Here is a 21,929-nt window from a genome sequence, read left to right as displayed (position 1 = left end):
TAGTTGATAGAGGCTATAAGGATATTTTAAGCATTTAGTAAAGCACAGTATTTTTTAGAATTTCTCCTATGGAGACTTTATATGATTGAAACTGTGTTTTACAATGTTGTCGTTCATTATCTGTTTACACAGCAGCCACCAAGCGGTTAAGTTGTTGACAGACACACAAATAAACACTTATATCTGCTTATGACTAAGACAGTTAAAAAACAGTTTTAAACTTGTATATTCTGCTTATTTATGCTAAAACGGCAGACGGAGAGTGACGTGTTACTGAAATAACAGTTCATGAGCAGTTAGCAACCATGACATCAGATGGCTGAATAGTAATCGAAGGTCTTTCTTCTCTGTTTATTTGCAGCTGTTTCTCCCAATATATATATATATATATATATATGTATATTTATGATAAAAAACATCTGGGGAAAGATTATCAAAGCTACAACAATTTGCTTGTCGTCTTCATCCATTGACTTTGAGAGGAAGTAGCTGCTTCTCTCTCTCTGTTTCTCCAGTGCATCCCGGTGGCCTCTTATTCACTGTTGCAGGGTGAAGTTTAGGCTTTTTGGCAAACCACAAATCAGTTAATTGTTTAATTGAAGATAAATGGAATGAATACCACACACAGTTTGAATGAAAAAAATATGCAACAACGCGAGTGCGTGCGTGCAAAAATACGCACGTATGACCACACAAACACACACACTTACACTCTGCTGCACTCCCACTTAGCCTCAATAACATTACGTGTATACAGATTTTTCATCAAAGAAACATTATTTTACCAAAAAAAAAACAAAAGTAAATGTGCGGTGACTCATCTACTCCCTTAGCCTGGATCCAGTCCTCGTGAATCGCAACCACACACACGTATTCAAATAAAAGAGCGAGTGAAAGAGGAGACAAACGGATGGAGAAAGAAACAGAAAATACACAATGATTAACAGGAAAGGTGAAGTCATACACAAAACTAACAGAAAAGTGATTTTTCCTTCATTACATATTTATCTCCCTGTTAATGGTGTCTCTGGTGGTCACCCACACACACACACATACCCTCCCCAAACAAAACACACACACAGAAAGAGAGTGAGAGAGAGTTAGGGGCCCTGGAGGACCAGAGCTCATTAAGGAGGAGATGAATATTTCATGTTCTATAATTCTTTCATAGTTCTGCGTCGTAATTTGCCTTGATTTACGTTTAAAAGAAAACTTTTTCATTTTACTGCAGTGCACTCACGGCGTTGCCAGGAGAGAAAGAGAGAGAGGGAGAGAGAGGGAGAAAGGGAAACAGTGAGACGGAAAGAAGGGGGGAAAAAAAGAGCAAAAGTTTTTCAGGAATATTGAATCATGTCATGAGAAGAGCTGGTCTGGCTGCGGGGCTCCAGTGCTTGTGGTTTTGGGAGAGCAGGGCTGTATTGTGTTGTTCTGAAGTGACATGTAGTTTCCTCCAAAGGAGTGTAATGGTCAGAGATGGGAGCCGTAAAAGGCAGGGAGGGAGGGGGGAACGTGGAAAGGGCCAGATATACGGTAAGTTTCTATTTACATTAGCTACCAAACTTGCTCAGAGGACAAGTCACACTCGGGACAAAGTTTCTGTCAATGCAAGAACTCCTTTGACTTGAGCTGTTCAGGGATTATTTCTCCAGAAAAGTAGACCTTATGTGAAATAAATGGAAAAAATGAATGGTCATAATATCGCTCTAAAGACACTATGCAGTGGCGAAAGACGTACTCAGTCACTTTACTTTGGTAAAAGTAGCCGTATAAGTATTCAAGGAAAATACTCCACTACAAGTAAAAATCCTACATTCAGAATCTCACTCGAGTGAAAGTACAGATAAATATACTTAAGTATTAATTATGCACAAAAAAGCCAGCTGGGTGTTTATGCAATGTGTTACTGTATTATTATTTCTTTTACCATTGCAGTTGGTCAAGATGGAGCAGATTTTAACCATTATATATGTTGTAGGTTCGTTCAGTGTATAATATGCATCATGTTTCATAAGCTCATCGTGTGTCTTGTACATTAAGTCCAACTAGTAACTATAGTAACTAATGTAGTGGAGTAAAAAGCAAAACTATAAAATGGCATAAGATGGAAATACGAGTTCCACAGAAAGGTACTCAAAAGTGGCTTAAATACTTAAAGTATCCAAAGTAAAAGTACTCTTCAGTAAAAGTACTCTGCAGTGAAATGACTGTGGCTGAGATATTGTTATACAACATGTGACTTTATTAGATGATGAACACTGATGCATCAGTGCTTCAGCAGCATTTGTTGTGGCTGCTCGAGGTGGAGCCGGTTTTAAGGTTTTAACCACTTCATATACAGTTAGATAGTTAAGTCCAGTGGTTCCCAACCTGGGGGTCGGGCCGCTCCAAAGGGTCATCAGATGAACCTGAGGGGTCGTGAGATGATTAATGGGAGAGGAAAGAGGAACGAACAAAGATCTGAAACTATGATCTGTTTTCAGTTCTTCTGCTTTTCTCTCCTCTTTGATTTTTTTTGGGGAAATTTTCAATCATTTTAACAGAAATTGAAATGAAAACAATGTGAGAAGCTTAGAGGGGAAACGTCGCTTTGGTGGAAGTGATAATAACTCATAGGCATTTGAAATGTGACTAGGGGCCCCAATATCTTTTTTACTAGATCAAAAAGGTTGAGAACCACTAGTTTAATCTTTGAACAATGCATTTTATAAGCTCTTCATATTTGTTTTAGTAGAAAGTACAAGATTTCCCTCCTAATGGTACTGGAGTAGAATTATAAAGTATCCAAAAACTGTAAATCCTCAAGTAAAGTGAACAGTTCTTGAGTTAATGTCCTTAGTTACTTTCTACCACTGACGAACAGCCAGTGTTTTCTTTTAACCATGACCGTGGTCTTTCCTTAACCTTATCCGAGTACTGTAGGTTTTTGTTTTTTTTGTTTGTTTTTTTTAGCCATGACCGTGTTCTTTCCCTGCTCTTCACCAAGTGGTTTTTTCAACCCAAACCACGATCTTTCTCTAACCTTAACCAAGTCCCCAGACGTAACCAAACCTTAACCATACAGGGGGCAGGTCAGAAAAGTCAGATGAATCATTTTCTGACAGTCAAATGCATTTTGAAAGGCACTTAAAGGAGTTATGTGTTCCTGGCGATGGGGGCTCAGGATCAGAAAATGGCGATGTGTCATTTTGGAAGGCAAAGATAAACAACCATTTTTGTCATTTAGTTTGGAGAACTTGTTGGCCAGTGACATGCAGGGGCTGCCAGTCCTGGCTCCCTCTTTGGTTAAATTTCTAGGGGTGTAACTCTACTCTCTATGACATATGACTAAGGCTCACTGTTTTTCAGTGTTTAATTCTATTTATTGAAAAAAAGCAGATTGGTTTAATGATTTTCACCTGGATTTTGCACTCCGTCACACCCAGAAGTAGCCGCGTTGCCTGTTGTATAAGGACACCGATTACCACGAGTCAGCTTGAAACGTTGAGTAGGCAGAAAGTGCTCCCAGTAAAAGAAAATGAAGACAGAACTACAGAGCGCTGCCATTATTACTGTACCCAAATATTACAGATTTATGCACCAGAGTCCAGTTGTATTATTGATATTTTTAATTCAAAATAAACGGTGAGGAATTTTTATTAAAAAAAAAGTAAAATAACGAGTCTCACGTAGGGATGGGTGATCTGAGGATTTTATATCGTGATCGATCTTGAAGACGTCCACGAGCTACTTTTCAAGTGAATCACTGAGATTCTGACGTATCACCATTGCACCAAATGTACTCAGTGGATCCACGCTACGCTCACAAACCAAGAGTAAGATGGCCTACTAGGTGGCTGTGCTGATTGGCCAAGTTATATCACATGTCTCTATCACAGGGTCTCTCTTTCACGCGTGACGCATTTGAAAAACAACTCAACATGAGCCAGCAACATGGCGCATGAGGAGCTGGCAGCGGTTCAGCGATGCACAGTCAGATATTTCTCAAAGCAAAGTTATCTGCAAACCTGGTCGGGCAATGGTCGGCACCTCCGGAGGTAATACGACAAATCTATTCAACCACCTTAAAAGGAAGCATCCGAAGTAACATGCCGAGAGCGTTTCACTCAGGTCGGTACGGCCCCACTCATCTGTATCTCAGGAGGTCCTGTAACATAAACAGTCATCATTGACCGACGCATTAGAGCAGCTGAAAAAATATGATAAAAGCGGCAAACGATGGAAAGAGGCGACTGAGGCTGTCTCGTTCTTTTCAGCGGAGGACAGGATAGAGGATAAGGCCATAGGCTGGTTGGAGCCTGGATATTCTCGACGGTACGTTTCAAAATTGGGAAGAAAGATCGCAATTCAGAACGTGGGTCGTAAATGTCTATTAAAAAGATCAGGATTTTTTGGAAACATCGCCCACCCTTAGTCTAACCTTCACTGAACCCGGTATTGAAGAAATACCCAACAACTGTACGAGACACTATCTAAGGTCTACTGGTCTACAAAGGTCAAAAAGTCCAAAGCGACGGGACGAAGGAGGAGGCGAAGACCGAAGGTGTAGAAAGTGGGGAGTTACAGTGTGGAGAAAAAATAGGATGGAGGGAGGTGGAGGAAAGAAAACGTATAGTAGGTTAGGAGAAAAGAAGGAAAAGACAGTGAGGGGAGAAGAAGTTAAGGCATGAAGAGTGTGAGCACAGAGGAAAGAGGATGAAGGAGGAGAGAGCCAGGGAGTCTTCTGAGATACATTTTTAAGGGAAGCCAACCGGCCCTGTGCGCTTGGCCCTGCTCTCTAACATCATCATTAGTACATGAGGGAGACCAGGCCCCGCCATCGATGCATGCATGCGTGTGTGGCGATTGATCCAAGAGTCCTTCCTGTCAGTCCACATAAGCATAGAACTGATGAAGGTCTGTGATACGGAGGGGGGTTGGAGGTGGGGGAGACGTGAGGTTTCGCAACCCCCTCAATGTAGTTATTAAGTGTCTCAGTAAGTTTGTATGGGGGATGTTTGTGGCTGTGTGGTCCTCATTAGGGCAGGGATATTTATCTTTTTTTCTCTATGTCAGTAACTCTCTCTGCTGTTGGTTTTTCTAGCATTCTTACGGCCTTTTTCTCAAAATCTAAAACCGTCACTTTTCCTGAAAGAAACAGAGGATTTGGAGGAGGGAGGGAGAGAAATGACAAAAAAGGAAAAAAAAAAAACCTACTGAATTCCTGTAAATTGGTCAAACCCCCCCACCACCACCACCACCACCCACCCCCACCCCGAAAATAAAGCCCCTGCGAGAGAAATTGGAGCAATTTCATGGTCTGGCCTGCCCTCAATATTATTTAAGTAATACCCTGTTATTATTGAAGAGAGGGAGAGAAAAGCGAATGACTATTATCTTTATGTGGGTCCTTTAATTTTAATGTGCCACAGATTTATAGCTGGGCATTCCAGTGGGGAGGCCCCTCCCTGCTCTTAAAGCGAGCGGGCGGGACACGACCACAACGCTCTCACAACAGCCACTACCTTCTGACAAACAACCAAAGTCCCCACTTTCCTTCCCAACACTTCATGCTGCCCTGCCCGCTGCTGTCAAAGAGCCATCACACGGGCCCTGACAGCCAGAGGATCCCGCTCCTGCCCGCCTGTCGTAATGGGAAGTACGGAATAATCCGGGTCGGTGAAAATCAGGATGCACTCATCTGACGTTCATCCTTTCCCAGGGTAAATTTGCACTTTTATCTACCACCGACAGGAGCGGCAGTTTGGGGAATTTTTGCCCAGAGTTCGGTTTCTCAGGCTGCATAAAAATTGTGCCCTCGCTTTCTGAAACTGAAAGACCAGTCAAGCATTACCACCTATATAACTCAGGAAGCTCCACTAGCAAGCACTTGTAGGTGTAAAAAGCACCGTTAGTTATATCTGACATAGTTGTGTATATTTGGGGGAACAAATAAGTTAATCATTTAAAACATGACTCCAATTTTGTGTCACAAGTGACTATGTATAAAATAAACCTAAAAATTGAACTGAACGTCAGTAAGACTTTCGTCATTAAAGGGCAAAGGCAGCGCTCTCAGGTTAAATAATTCACTCTTGGTTAATAAAAATATTTGATTCAGCTTTATGAGAGCTTTATTTTTGCATCTAACATTTTCTAAAAAATAAAAACGAACTTATTATTTTCATATTGGCCTCGAAACCTAAAGTTATTAAGCCTGTTAAAAAACCAAAGAAAAATAAAAAAACATTTAAAAAAACTCGCTCTACACTCGTAGCCTTAGTAATTAACAATTTAAGGACAGACGTTATTGTGAATGTTTCATATATTGGTTGACTATGGAATATTGTTGTCTAGTTTATACCCTTACCGCGACACTGTGTTAAAAATGAACAGTGTCACTCATACGCGGCTCACGTGGCGGCAAGTTGGTTATATGATAACGCAGCAAATACACATAGTTCCTAAAACACTCAAAACGGCGTCAGTATTTATACACAAGATGTACAAGCAGTATAGGCTACAAACAGGAGACCGACCCTAGGTCACAGCGTTGTTAGTTTTGGCAGCCTGAAGTACTGTTGGAGGAGTGGGCCGGTGTGAGGAGGAAACTGTCACCAATCTGACAGAAACACAGCGGTCGTGGCAAGCGAAGAAAATCCAGAGCCAGAGCAGCAGCTGAAAATCAAAACGGAGACGCCACAGAGGGGACGGGCAGGGAAGGTGCAGGTGGCCAGAGATCAAAAAAGAGAGAGAGAAAGTAAGAAAGTGTTATAGGAGCATCGGAAATTTCGATGAAAACTGACGCCCTCCACAAACCCAATCCTTTGTTTTCAATATGCAACCAAACCCACGCCGGTTTCAAGCCAAGTAGCTCGGGGCAGCATTTCCAAATTAGTGTTTGGTGTTTCACGAACAAAGGGGCACCTTTGGAAAAGCAGTGAAGACATGTGCCTTACAGGGACGAAACAACTTGTTTATGTTGTAACTACATGTCTAATCAAACAAAAATGACAAGTGGAGTTCCCCAGGGATCGATTCTTGAGCTTTTTCTGTTCACTCCACATGTTCCCAGTGGTTCAAATTAGTTACTATGCAAACAATAATCAAATTTACACAGTTCTGTTTTCAAGTGGCTACAATCCCGAAGAACTGCTAAACAAACGCCGAGGAAGTTGCTGATTTGATTCGTTTGAATTTTGCAGTTAAAAATGATCAAACTAAAATAATGTGTCAGAGTACAGACATTTCATTTCTTGTTTTAAAAAGCACTGAACGGTTCTGATCTGTTTCTTTGTTGTGTGTCATTTATTGCCTGAGTCTGATGGCTTGTTCACTGTTTTGTGGTTTAAAACAAAGCGCCTTAAAACCGTTTTTTGTTTCCATGCACCACATATCTGGAAGAAATTTTACACTCGAGCTGTTCACTTTTAAATCAAGGCTGAAAACCTTCCCGCTACTGCTTTTTATTAAATTGGGAGTTTTTCATCTCTCTGCTGTAACTGTACTTCAACTTATGTTGCATTCCCTAATCATTTTTGTTTCCATTGATTTTACATATTCATATTTCACATTTTCACGCCCTTGTAGACGTTGTTTGAATGCATTTTTATGTCTTATGTGAAACATTTCAAATTGACTTTTTATGTACCTTTTTTGATTTCAAAAAGGTGCATATTCAAATAAACCTGTTTAATGTAAACTTTACATAAACAGCTTCATTCACTCCTGCTCCTTTTTCTCCATATTTTGCCCCCCCCCCTCTACTGTCAAACCAGAGCAGCTGTTACTGACTTAATCTCAGTACTAATCCAAAATGATTAGATTTCTTTGTCCTCTCTCCCCCTCTACACGCTGTCTCTCTAATGGGCTGGTTAAATAGTGATGGGGTGTCATAAGTTTGTAAATAAGACACTTCCTGGTAGACAGGTGGTTGGCGTTTCACTGGAGCTAATCTTACACACATTAGGTCAAAGGTATACTGGACACATAGCAGTTTGAATGCCGGCCTCGCAGCTGGTTAATAGACCGTGACGCTCTGTGAGCTGTGGAAGACTCGTTCCCACCCTCCGTTCACCCTGTAGCGCTGGCTACTGTGTGCTGGGGGTAGGAACAGGTTACTGGTGGTTTTGTAAGATGCGTTGCATCATACGCAGTTACTGACAGCTACAGATCCTATATTTTATTTTGGGTAGAAGATGATATAGCATGCACTGGACTAACTATTGACTAAGCTTTTTTTCGTGATATATTGCCAGACAAATGTTGAAATTTCAAGGATTTTATGTGAAATAGCAAAAATAAATTACAAGATATAGACAAATTCTGCACGTTTGGTTGTTATTCATTTCATTATGTTACTTAAAACTTATTCCTGGCTGCAGTCTTGATCAGGGGTCACTGTGCCCCATTAATCAGGTGTTTTGTCTTTCTCGCCAGGCGCTCCACAGGCCACCCCCGAACCCGATGAAGGAGCACCGCCTGTCTCCGATGCGTGAAGAACCATTATCTGCCCCGGGGAACGAGGAGGGGTCACAGAACGTGGGAGCAGGAGCTGCAGGCGGATGTCAACCTGGCAATGTTGGCAGCGCTGGGAGCAACAAGAAGCCACGATCACGTACTAAGGTAAAGTCTGCCACTGTATTTTCTCTGCTAGGGACCCATTAAGTGATTATGACGCATTTCGGCATATGGTTTAGGTGGTTGTAACTCATCGCTTTCCTTCCCGAATCCCGGCTGCGTGCATTCTAGATTTCCCTGGAGGCCTTGGGTATCCTGCAGAGCTTCATCCAGGACGTCGGCCTGTACCCAGACCAGGAGGCCATCCACACCTTGTCGGCACAACTTGACCTGCCCAAACACACCATCATCAAGTTCTTCCAGAACCAGCGCTACCACGTCAAGCACCACGGTCGCCTCAAGGACCTGGGCGAGGGGGCCGCCGCCAGCGGGGGTGTGGACGTCAGCGAATACAGAGAGGAAGAGTTGCTTTCGGGCTCAGAGGACCCAGAGTCCAGCGAGGACGGAGCTGAGGAGATCTACCAGTCCACAGAGGGGAGCGGCGGGAGCACAGGGGGGCTGAACCAGCCTCCGGCCTCCTCTAGCACCAGCTCCAGCCAGTCGTCCTCAGGAACCAACGTGGCTCAGGAGGAGGGCAAGGACAAGGGGCACGGCCGGCCTGGTGGCAACATGGCCCCCGGGAGCTCCTCATCCAGTCCTAGAGATCAGGCCGACTACCAGAGGTAGAGACTGACAAACAGAGGAGAGGAGAGAGAAAACGAGAGAGGGAGAAGAAACCAGAAAAAGAAAGGGTCTACACTAAAGAAATGAGAAATACGGCTGCACAGAAACTGCATGAGACATAAATGTCTATGTAGGCACAGATTAACCAAGAAACCATTAGACTGAAATACTGTACATGGCTGAAACCACGGGACAGACTCTTTATAGTGACAATCTCAGACAGACATCTGTGAAACCCTGATTTGTGGAGTGAAATTACCTCAGCAAAAGACAGCAGGTTTGCAGTGTGCTGTGACAGCGGCAGTGGCTGTGTAACTGTGAAACAGTTTCCCGAGAAATGCTCAAATGATTCACTCCAGACTTTCATTAGCAGGTAAGACTGTTGCTGCTCAGGCCTCCAACCTACAGACAGACACAGACGCAAAAACTAAATCTCCAGAACTTTCTCCCAATCAGCCAATCACCGGAGAAGAAACCCCACGGAGACGGGATGGGACGGGATCTCTTCGGCATGGGCCAGGAATTGTCCCTGCTCCTCCTCTCTAAAAACTGAGCACAGTCCCATTGGACATACTCCCGACATGCTGGGTTGAACTTAGCCCGCTGATCGACGTTTATAGACTGGAGCCTGGGGCTTTCTGAGACCTCTACAACCCTATAAAAAAATCCTCAGGACACACACTGATGTTGCTAATGCTGTTGCCTGCCTGAGAACATGGACAGACGCGTCATTTCATAGTGGAAGAAGGAAACGACCACCCGCCGTCCCGTCCTCACCGCACCATCACACTCCAGAATCACTACCAGTCCTATCTAGCACTTACTGATCACCAAGACACTGATATTTTGTGGATGTGATGAGCTCTTGCCCCCCCCTCCCCCTCACACCGGGCCGTCTCTCCTCTCGGGGCTCGCGAAAAAAAACAACCCGCGAGGTTTAAAAATGACTCGAGAGAGGAGCAGTGGACAGTCTGGCAGGAGGACAGGGGGCCGACGTCGAGAGGATGTGGCGCGGAGGGACACTCGGGCCCGCGTACCCGCGACTCTGAACCCTTCCTGGCAACACCCGCGTATGTGTGGTGAGAAAGAAATGTCAAGAAACGGAGGACAGAACGGAGATTCAGCAACCAAACAATCAGTCACTTTATGTGCGGTAGTCCACCCCTTCCACTCTTCCTCTCTCCTCTCTCCTCCTTTTCCTCTCTCTAATTGGTGCCCACAGTCTTGTGTTTCACCACACCTACCCGCACTTAAACTTCACCAACCCTATTTATTGCTATCTTTATCCATGATTATTATTATCATTATTGTTATTATTGTTGTTATTATGGTTAGAATCGCTGTCATCGTGTGCTATTTTTAGTTTTTATTTCCATGGTTTTTAAATATTGGTTCTCAGAACTGGGCGGTTGTTTTTGGGTAACAAGAGACATTAAGAGCACTCTGCCCTAAAGGAAGAGGATGAAACGGAGCGGAGAGTGAAAGAAAATAAAAAAGAAGCAGTTACTGAGTGTTAATGGGTAAAAAAAAATAACGATAATAAGAAAAAAAGCCCTGTCATGTTGTATTATGCCATTTCTTTATAGTTCTGTTTCCCAAAAATAGTAAATAAGACTTGTTGAAAAGAGAAATAGATAAATAACAAAGCGAAACTGTGCTTTTTTGCCGCAGTTGATGACAATCTACTTTTTTGAGCCATGAAAGAAATGTGGCAGGTTTGACTCTGTTCCTCACTTTTAATGTCTGTAAATACCCGACAGGGGATTAATTATTATTGGTATACTTTTATTTTTCATTTTGGTGAGTAACTTTAAGTCTTTGAGCCAGTTTGGAGTGCCAGAAGAGTGCTGTTGGGTTTTTTTTTTTTTTCCTCCTTTGGACAACTCAGTGAAATCAGTTCATTTCATTGTGCCAGGCAAATTGAATCACAAGAGTATTTAAAAAAGAGAATTCAAACTGTTTTTTTGGTTCGATGTCTGGTGCAGTTGTGTATAAGTATACAGTCTGTTCAAAACGATATCTGAGAATGGATAGCATGTTGTTTGACTATCCTGATCGGCTGCTACACTCAAAACAGATGACTTTTACTTATTACTCCAATCACTCCATATGATAACATTGTGCTTTTTCTGTATGACAGGAATCAGGGTTAGACTCAAATGCAGTTCCAATGAATTCTTAATTCATCCAGTGTCGAAGTGAATTAAAATTTGTGAATTCAAAAAAAAACAAAATCGTCTGTTTTTATTTCACTTTCGTGGATCCTCACACACACGTTTTGTAGCTGGGCTGAGTTATCCTCCGAGTCAATCAACTGAAGGTCTGAGTAAAGCCACAGGGGGCTGGGGTTTCCAATAAGTGCGTGGGGAGTGACAGTAGTTCACACCGAAACGCAGCCAGCGCTGTCCCGCTCCTGACCCACAAGATTAGAGCTTCTGGAGGCTGCAGAGTCCCGCTTTAGCCAGCAGATACTGAAGACAATTGGCCTGTCCTGAGAATCAGTCCCACTGTTGTTAATGTTTACTTCCTTCATTGTTTCAGAAAACAGTACATGAAAACACAGTGTGGAAAATGGCCCTGACGAGCAGGGGCAGTGGTGTAAGAAAACACCAGTAAAAACACCAATTCAACGATGTCAACACTCAACGCTCAAAAAAACACTCCATCACAAGTAAAAACCCTGCATTCAAAATCCCTCTTATGTAAAAATACAGAATTATTATCTGCAAGTTGCATTTAAAGTATCAGAAGTAAAAATACTCGTTCTGCAGTAAAACGTGTCCTGTGACTGACATATTATACAGTTTTAATGCTGATGCAACAACGTGTGTTTGGCATTTCACTGTTGTAGCTGTTCAGGCTGGAGCTTAACTACCTTATATACTGTTAGGTAGTGTATCCCAATGGTTCCCAACCTAGGGGTCGGGCCCCCTCCAAAGAGTCACTAGATAAATCTGAGGGGTCGTGAGAGGATCAATGAGATCAATGAAAGTTCTACTACATAAATCTGTGTAAAGTTTTTGGAATTCTAACATTTGGGGGTTTTTTTGTGAAATACTGTAGAACTTTACCTCTTTAGGCCTCAAACAGTTATTTTGATAAAATCAGCTTAAAAGGTTAGATGGGAAATGTCTCTTTGCTAGATTGGCCTAGAACATCGGAACAGTGACAACAGTCCCCAACCAGATACGGCTTTTTTCATAAGGGGTCACGAGCCAAAATTGGTTGGGAGCCTATGGGTGATTTTACATGTTTTTTTCAAACGTAAAATCCCAATCTGCAAATTAACTAGTGACTACATCTGTCAGTAAGATGTTGTGGAGTAAAAAAGTACAACATTTCCACCTGAAATGTAATAAAGTAGAAGTATAAAGTGGCATCAAATTCAAATACTCAAGTGTGAAAAAATTGTACTGAAGTACAGTAATAGAGTAAATATACCTGGTGACTTTCAGCCTGTCTTCAGAGAGAAGTGCATGGGTTGCACAAAGCCGTCCAACTCTGGTGTATTTTGGGGGAAAGGAAAAAAAAGCAATAATGCTGGTGATATTCTATATTTTTGTTATTGTCAACAAATCCCACGAAAAGAGCAAAACCAACAATGGCTTGGTGCATGTCTCAGGACTTTCCGCCTTTGCCACCCTGGCCCTGGCTCTCAGCCCGCAGCCCATTGGTTTCCACTGGAAACGCACAGAAGTTTTTAGCGGCCGTTACTCAAACAGGAATAAATTGTGCATTTGTTGGGGACTATTCTCAACCATGGATTTGTACGTGAGATCGACTCCTAATGATCTGCACCGTGCATGTTCATGGTCGTAAAGGAGCGTGTTCAACAGTGCGGCTCGATGCTGTGTCCGGCTCAAACGGGAGGAAGTGGCGCATTTGTTCGGGAACATTTTCGGCGGCAGTCTGTTCCGCTGCTGGAACAGTGGAATAACATATACAGGGTATGGGGCTATGGCTACACAGATAAAACTTGTCGGTGGGATCAGTTCTTTGTCAATTTTGGGGACAATAAGAAAAATATAAAATATCACCAGACTTGTCCCCTGAACTAAAAAACATGACCAGTGGAGCTTCGGCTTCAAGCAGATAAAATAAAAAAAATTAAAAAGTTTTTTTTTCATTTGGTGAGTGAAGAATTAGCAAAACAGAAAATTTTAAAGGCGTCCTGAAGTCCCGTGACAACTCTTTGTCTTCTTGTGGCTTTCTCCCCCGTCTTTTGTCATCATCAGTCATCGATTAATGAAACACAGCTGCCAGCTCTGAGAAAGCCCGGGGACTATATGTCGAACTGTTTGGACTGAGCAGTAGTAAACGGGGCTAACAACAGAGCTACGAAGGGCCTAACTCTAGTCTAACACATGGTATTTTGTGAAACTAGCCCCACTAACTATTACTTAACACTAATTTGCTGTGTATTCTGGGTAAAGAATTCCTCCTTTCAACCAACCAACCCAAAGACTGACGCAGCAGATTTTTTTTTCCTTTTTTTTTTGTATTTCTCCTCTTGTTGCTCACTCCACAACATTCTTTTTCCTCAGTTGGCAGCAAGTTTTATTCATTTCTATTACACAACACTTAGTTCAGAGATGCCCTGGAATTACAGTAATATCAGGCATAAAATCCAAAGCCAGTATATTTTTTTTATGACCCTGTCAAACTCATATTGGGAAGCAAATCTGTGACCGGCCCTAGGCTGCATCCAGACGGGTTTGAGCCCCGTCGTTTAACGGCAGGGCGGCACAGCGGGGGTGCCAACAGGCTCTGGAAAAACAACGCAGGGTCGTCCGACAAAACTTTTTGCTGCAACACGATGTGATGTCATCAAGCGAGGCTCCGTTGGCCAATCAAATGCAGGCAAGCGCACTCTCCCGATTTGTAATGTGAAGACTGTATTTCGACTGTTTACCTCGTGGTTGTGGCAACGCAAGATAAAATAATTGCTGCTGAGATAACTTTCCACAGCTGTAAATCCTGTCTGTCTGTATTGGGCAGTTCATGCAGTGTTTTTACGTCTGATAAGCCTTTAACCACATAAATCTATTACTCCAAATGGACTTCCTGTATTGTATTTCATGTGTCAGTGGTCCATAAAAAACACGCTCAGACCAACGCAGCCCCCTGCAGTGTTTTAATGCAGGGGGTGTTTTTGGTCTGAATCACGAGACCACTCAATACACAGCGTCTGCGGCTCCAGAGGGGAATGTGGCTTATCTGTTGCAACTCCCGGTTAAAAAAAAAGGTTTTGTTTTGTTTTTTAATTGGTGACTTTAAGAAACTACTGAGACACAATTGAGTCAGGGCAGGACTTATCTCAAATTTTAAACAGATGGGAAAAGAGCATCTGACATTGCCTCGTCAATCGGGAACCATGTGGCATCCCTAAAATCAAGTTGAGTAAATTAGTCAAATAAAATAGCTCGTCTGACAGGCTATCTCAGGACAATCAGCTACACAAGCAGCGCACACACACACACACACACACACACACACACACACACTTACTTCAACTGCCTCCATAATGAGTTTCAACTCTGATGAGGTGTGGCAGGGCAGAACAATCTTGGTGTTTAACCTGCCACTAGGGGTTGGGTCAAGCATTGTGTGTGTGTGTGTGTGTGTGTGTGTGTGTGTGTGTGTGTGTGTGTGTGCCCGTGCGTGCCAGTCTGTTGGACTCCTTCAGTAAACAATAGAGCCTAAGTGTCGGTGATGAGCTGGAGGGTCGAGGTCTTCCTGCAGAAGCGCCTTCCACTCAGCTTGTCTTCCCTGCCTGAAGACAATCAGCTCACGCTGAGACTCTGCCACTGTGGGATAATTATCCCCGCTGAGACACACCGAAGGTTCTCCGTGCCTTCGCCCAAAATAGCCCGTCTACCTGTCTCCCTGCTGGACGCTTGTGGAAGCTAAACAAGGCAGAAACTGAGCTTACCAAGCTACCCCGAAGAATGAAAGAAAAACGAGAATAATTTATCGGCACTTCTTGAAATGAAGCAGGTGTTCGAGTTCTCTTTACTCATTCCACTGCTACACTGGATATTTTCATTATCCAGTGAATAGAAACCTGTCATCCATTTCTTCTTTTCACCATGAATCATTCTTCTCTGAGAGTTTGTTTAGCCGTCCAAGTTAACCTTGGAATGGCTTGTTTCAGGATGTTCAAAGGCTTCCAGACTGTTCCAGAGCGCCTCGTCTTTTGAACAATGTTGTGCATTGTGTATAAACTTGAACAGGGCTTGGCTTCAGGGAGCAGGGGAGGCTGGCTGGGCCAAGTCAACTACGTGGCCACAGGAACCAAATATTGCTTCATTTGTACATGAATGCAATCAAAGAAAACCAGGAATGGAAAAAATACTACCCAGGAGACTGTTTTTTGGTGGAATTTACTGGAAATTGTCGATGACAATGCAGCTTCCTGTGTTTATGTAGTAAAAGAAAACGCTTTTAACAGCACTATTACTAAAGAAGGGTGCGATGGATGTTCCAGGAAATTAAAAAATAAACTTTGACAAGGCGCTGCCCGGCCAAATGAAAACAGTCGATCTGCTGAGTGTTCATTTCATTCCAAAACTAATCAGCTTCAAACCTAGTAAAGGAGAATATTATGCAAAATAAAGCTAATAAGTGGCCAACGAATCAATCTGAACGACAGTGCTCTTCAAACCTGCCAATTCTTATGTAAGCAAACTGGACCTGAAATTGTGTTACTAAGGAGACCTCCATGGACGTCCAGGGAAATTAAAAATAAACTTCATCAGACCGTCGCCTGGCCTCCTCAAAACTGATAAACACTGAGATGTGCAGTTTCCTTTTAATGGCCCAAACTCATCAGTCCAAAACCCATCAACAAAAATTTTGCGACAACAACTTAATCTGGATGGAAATGATTTTTTTTTCACCCACGTAATCTTTTGCCTGCAAACAGAACTGAATGTTCTGATTAAGAAGTTATTTCCTCACAGTGATGACATTTGTTCCAGTAATAATATTTGTGGGCCAGTCGCTGCTTCTTCTGTCTCTGGACTCCTTCTCATGACAGTTGCTTAAATGCATATTACATCCACAAATGTGTTTGTGAGAGCATGACGGGAATATCAGAATGTTTTCTCTCATGACACTCCTTTCACCCGGCTTTCTCACCACCACCCTGCTGTACCCCCCACTGCACTCCAACACAGCCTCTCTGCTCCGCAGCTTTGTGGTGAGCACCTCTGGTTTTCATTCAGTACCACCCATCCCCTTTTCCTTCCACCTCATCCCTAAATCTCCTAATTCAACTCATTATTCGCTCAATTGGTGGGCTTTAACCCCTCCTGCCTCAGGTCCTATAGAGCTGGTAGTCATTAGCAGACAGGATTTGTGACAGAGCGGAGCCGGGCTCAGCAGGCCCAAACTCTCTCTCTCTCTCTCACACACACACACACACACATATGCTGTGTCATAAAGCGCCTGAAGAGCCTGCGGGGTGTCGCTGCAGTTAAACATATATCAGCTTCCCAGTGTTAAACAGCAGGTCCGTCAGAAGTTGGATGGGAGTCTGGTCTGCTCGGTTAGGACAGACATGCAGACTGACTGACAGTAATGCACGCAGCAAGACCACCCAGAGGTCTGTGGTTCTCAGAGATGCTAGCTGCATCTGTGTGAGCTGAGCATCTGCCTGGGTGATGGCTTCTGGGAAGTCTCTTAGAAACCAGGGACGCTAATTTGATCTCCTTTTGAACATTTTTTTTTTCTCCAAGGCAAATTTATAGCTTCTATATTTTTCATCTACGGTACTGTGCAAAAGTCTCAGGCACTAAAAGTTAAGTGAGAATGCTTTCAAAAATAACGCCATGGACAGTTTTCATTTATCAATTAACTTCATACAAAGCATTAAACAGAAAAAAAGGTCAGTATTTGACGAAACCCCCCTTTTCCTTGATACCAGCACCGGTTCCCCTCGGTACACCTGCACACAGTTTTTCAGGTACTTGGCAGGTAGGTTGTTCCAAGCATCTTGGAGAACCTGCCACCGATCCGAGTTTCTTCTGTCTCTTCATGTGATCCCACACTCGCTCCATGATGTTGAGATCAGGGTTCTGTGGGGGCCGGACCACCTGCTGCAGGAATCCTTGTTCTTCTTGTCTCTGAGACATTTGTTTATGTCTCTGGCTGTGTGTTTGGGCTCATTGTCTTGCCGCAGTATGAATCTGGGACAGATCAGACGCCTCCATGATGGTGTTTCATGATGCAGAGGAATCTAAACATCCAAAGTGCCTAAAAACTTGTAAACTACAAAGTTATTTGTCATTGCGCACCAGGACGACAAATGTAAGGCTGCAACTATCGATGATTTTCATTATGAATTAATCTGCAAATTATTTTCTCAATTAATCGATTTATCATTCAGTCTATAAATCATGAGATAATATTGGAAAATGTCTATTCCGGTTTTCCGGAGTCCAAGGCGTTGTCTTCAAATGTTTTGTCTAACTAATAATTCAAAGCAAAAACCAAAAACTACATTATATAAAACAGAGAAAATCAGAAGAAATTGTCACGATAGCGAATGATTAATTTTCTGTCATTTGACTACCCGACCACTCGTTGCAGCTCTAAACACGTGTTTTCTGATCTGACCACAGCATTTGTCAGTGCCTTTCCAAACAACAAATCCAAACTTCTGATCTGGTACTGCTGTGGTTAGAGCATCTATAATCAGTATTTTTTACTAAAAACGTTTGGATCGAATGACTTCAATACTAAGGGCTTAACAGACAGACTTGGGAACCACCTCGGTACGGACCCCTGTGCAATTTCAAAGTCAACATTTTGTTGACCTATCCACCCCTGCCTACTCCCTGCTTGTGCTCTGTGGCTCTATGACACCGTCACACCATTTCCTCTGATGCCACTGACAAACTGGAGCCATAACTCTCACAGTCACTAAAGGTCTTGAACTTAAACAAATGTCAGCATTTGACTGATGCTGACGTTTCCCTTGGGAGGACGGTCTCAGCTTGATGACATGTGCCGGTGGGATCTTTGGGGCGTGCGCCTCTTGTCTGAGAATGCGGTAAACTTTCAGTTTTTGTTTTTTTTTGGTTGGTTTGTTTTGGGGTTTTTTTTTGGCCTGTGCTTCTGTTTGTTTGTGTGTGCATGAGGGAGAGAGAGATTGACAGGTGTCTCGATACCCAGGGCCCCTCAGACAGCTGTGAGGGCACCACTGCAGGGTATTAGGCCCTGATAGAGGGATGATTAGAGAACATTAGAGGTGAAGGGGGGAGAGGGGGCACAGCTGTTGCTGCTAACTATTATTACCCATAATGCAGCATCAGAGGGGAGGCTCTCTGTGGAGTGGGCTCACACACCTGTGGCCCTCCGCTGTATTCGGGAGAGATGTGTAGATGCACTGTCAGTCTGCGTGGGTCAAGAACATACGTATTACCGAATATTCAAGCGTGAACAAAGCATGGATACACATATATAGATGTACTATGAGGGACCACACAATCACAGACGAGGATTTTTCTCGTGGTAATATTAACTTATTCTTCGCCCGTAGCGTTTCGGTACACGCATCCAATGCATATCAGAGTTCACCGGACATAACCTAATAATGTCCTGTTAGCCGGAACAAGCGATGCAGGCAAGAGGTGCAGATGTGAGGACACTAAAGGCGAGAGATACGACTTTCCTCACGGAGCGATCTCCCACGGGAGCCGCGGAGCAGCGGGGCAGCTGGTGGGCTTGTGGCATGGCAACGCTGTACGTCAGCACCAGCGCACCGAGGAAACAGAAGGCAGCGGTGGTAGTCACTCGAGGGGCAACATGGAAACAAACAGTAAACAACAGCAGACATTCAATTAGCCAAATGTTACGGCGAGATTAACAACTGCTTGTCAGGACTAAGCCTTTCATCGAATCCTCAGCGAATATGGCTTGTGACATTTCGAGCTGATCAGAATACTTTCAGATGGTGCCTTGGGAGACGGCGGGAGTATGACTGGGAACCGCAGTTGTGTTTGTTTGATTGGACATGTGTGTTTGAGAGAGTGAATTAATTTGGTATGAAGCACAGCCTGAGTCTACTTAAAACGGAAACAGTTTCATCTGTAAAATCCTGGACGCTGTGTGAATTAAAAATGGCAGGGGTCACACAGGGTCAGTTCTGTCTCATCCAATCTGGGTCTCTGTCAGGCGAGGTCTTCAATACGAGAAGGCAAACAGCTGCTGTGATTAAAAATAAATCGCACTCAGCATTTCTCTAAACCCTGGAATAACTAATCTGGACTGGGACATGAAATATACATGAGGGCAAATGTAATGATTTCATCCATCAAAGGATTTACTTAAACACTTTAAACCAAAGTCTTGTCTTGGATACACACCGAGAGAGGGGATTGTTCCACCACAGCAGCATCCAAGAAATGAGGAAGATAATATTAGTTTAAGGAGTCACCTGGGGAAAGAGTCACTCAGTGTTTGTCTGTGGTTCTTAGGTCTTCAACAGCTTAAATAAACCTAAGTGGATCAGATCTTACGTTCATTATGCCGTATTACGTTTTTCGTTTATTAAACTAAAAGTCAGAATTATCTCATAAACATCTTGGTTTTTCTAAGCATTTTCATGTGAAAGACCCTGAAAGACATCAGCTAATGATTGGACTGTGTTGGTCATAGGGCTGCTACTGCTGATTATTTGTTTTCAATTAATCCAGTAAACATTGTGTTTACAAAATGCCAAATAGTCAAAAATGCCAGTTATAATTCCCCAGAGTCTAAAGCGACATCTTCAAATATCTAGTCCAAAATCCAAAGATATTCAGTTTATTATCATGTGTGACAAAGAAAAGAATCACTGAGCCCCATGTTCTGCCACAGTGAGGATGATTTAATTAAAGTAAAACAAAAAATCCACCATTAGAAGGTCATAGAGGCTGTACCACTGATCTGACTGTGATGAAAGTTGGAAGAGAAATGCATCGTGTTGCTGCTGGGTCTTGGTGTGCCTGCGTCACTTGTGGGAGACGAAATGTGAGGCTGTTTCAGAGTCCGTCACAGGAGCTGATTTGAGGTGTCGGGCAGCAACTGATTGTTGTGTTCAGGCAGCGGATCGAGCCGGAAACATCAGGGGCCATGAGATCAGCCTTCGGTTCCACGTCACCCTTCACCTCGGCCCCAGGCACAGCCCATTCTCCCTCAGGCTGTGATGGAGGGAGGGTGGAGGGTCTGGCGTGGTGGGCGAGCAGAGGGCAGGTGTGTGCCGGACAGAGCAGCCCGGGGCCGTCCCCGGGTGCCAGCCGCTGCCGTACCCAGCACTGATGCTTCCTGACAGAGAACCAGGAGCAACTGCTGGAATGCGGCAGCGATGAGAATAGCAAAGCAGATCTGGCGAGCAGAGACTGCCGCTAACGAACAAACCTCAGTCACAGTCGAGTCAGTTGCCTATTTTGGTAGGATAGCAATTTTGTGTATAGAGTAGCCAACACAATTTGTGGTAACTGTGGTGCCGTCTCACAGAAATACTGTAAATGTGTGTTTGAACACAAAAAGGAACGGGAGTAGCAGTGACCGGGTGTGAAAGTTCATTCTTCACCTTGCTAACAGTAGCATGAGGAAATAAGCTAAAGCAAAGGTCCATCTACTATACTAGCTGGCCAGTGCACATGCAGTTGTGCTACTACAACACGTGACTACTTGTGTGTGAGAGTTGGCACTCGTAGTAATAACCCCCACAGAGAATTATCACCTGACTCTGCAGTTCCCCCCATCTCTGCAGAGCTCCACGGCGCCTCTCAGCTAACGCCTTTTTGGTTTCACGCTACACAGCTTTACTGCTTTGCTGCGACACGCAGCTCTTCCCGAGAAGCTCTAAAAAGCCACCGTAACCACACAGACACAGTCGGAGAGCGGCTGGTGAACATGACTTCAGCATGACTTCTAACGAACACTGATGTTGATCCATATCTGCTGGATGTGTAAATAGCAACAGTTTGCTAATTAGTTTGCCTCAACTCTGTGTTCACAACTCGTTCACTCTGCCCCCAGGTGGTGGAAAAAAAAAATAATAATAATAAAAAAATCAGTGAATGCAGCTTTAAGACTTGAGTTAAGACTATTTGGTCAGAGTAGTAGCCATATTTTGGTAAAAATATCTCATCTACTAATCTTAACTGCATTGATTGTTAATATTTTATCAGTTTTCCTGCCCGTACCCCACGTGTCCCACGTTTTTCTGTATTAAAAAACCAATAAACAAATTTAACAAGAAAAGGTCAGTCTGGAAACCTACTTACTGTAATTTAACTAATACATTTTCATTCAAATACATTATTAAATAAATTCATTACCACAAAATAAAACATTACAGAGCAAATACGCGCATGTCACTGTACCAAATGAGACTGAATTTTGACTTTGTGTTGTGTTTGTCAGCATGTAAAATCTGTAAAAGTGGCTGTAGTTTAGCAAAATGTGTGTACCTGTGTGGAATTCTTCCGTTATTAATTTTATTATCAATCAAGGGCATAAGTTTGGTTTCAAAAGTTGGTTTTTTTTTCTAACCCAAAAAGATGCATAGATGAGTTTTGTAGGTATGGTTTTAAGCCCCGATTGCCGCCTTCAGGCTTCCTCTCAGGCTGCAGGTACAACTCTTGCCTGCCGGAGGGCCGTGCAGTTTGTTGCGTGTACGTAGCCTGAGAGTTGAGACCCAGGGCAAAAAGAAGCCC

The 21,929-nt window shown here is 43.3% G+C and overlaps 1 protein-coding gene across 1 annotated transcript in view; it reads left to right on the top strand.

Moving 5' to 3' along the window:
• satb2 (SATB homeobox 2) overlaps positions 1-10,066 on the top strand; it is a 46,926-nt gene extending 36,860 nt beyond the window's left edge. The window contains exons 13-14 of the mRNA XM_040148642.1: positions 8,395-8,601; positions 8,728-10,066. Coding sequence (XP_040004576.1) covers positions 8,395-8,601; positions 8,728-9,222 — 702 coding nt within the window. The 3' untranslated portion in view covers positions 9,223-10,066. The remainder of the gene's footprint in view (positions 1-8,394; positions 8,602-8,727) is intronic.
• The last annotated feature ends 11,863 nt before the right edge of the window (positions 10,067-21,929 follow it).

This window comes from Xiphias gladius, chromosome 16, assembly GCF_016859285.1.
Source record: "Xiphias gladius isolate SHS-SW01 ecotype Sanya breed wild chromosome 16, ASM1685928v1, whole genome shotgun sequence".
NCBI lineage: Eukaryota > Metazoa > Chordata > Actinopteri > Istiophoriformes > Xiphiidae > Xiphias > Xiphias gladius.
Note: the sequence above shows the minus strand (reverse complement) of the source record. Positions and strands in the feature narration are given on the sequence as shown.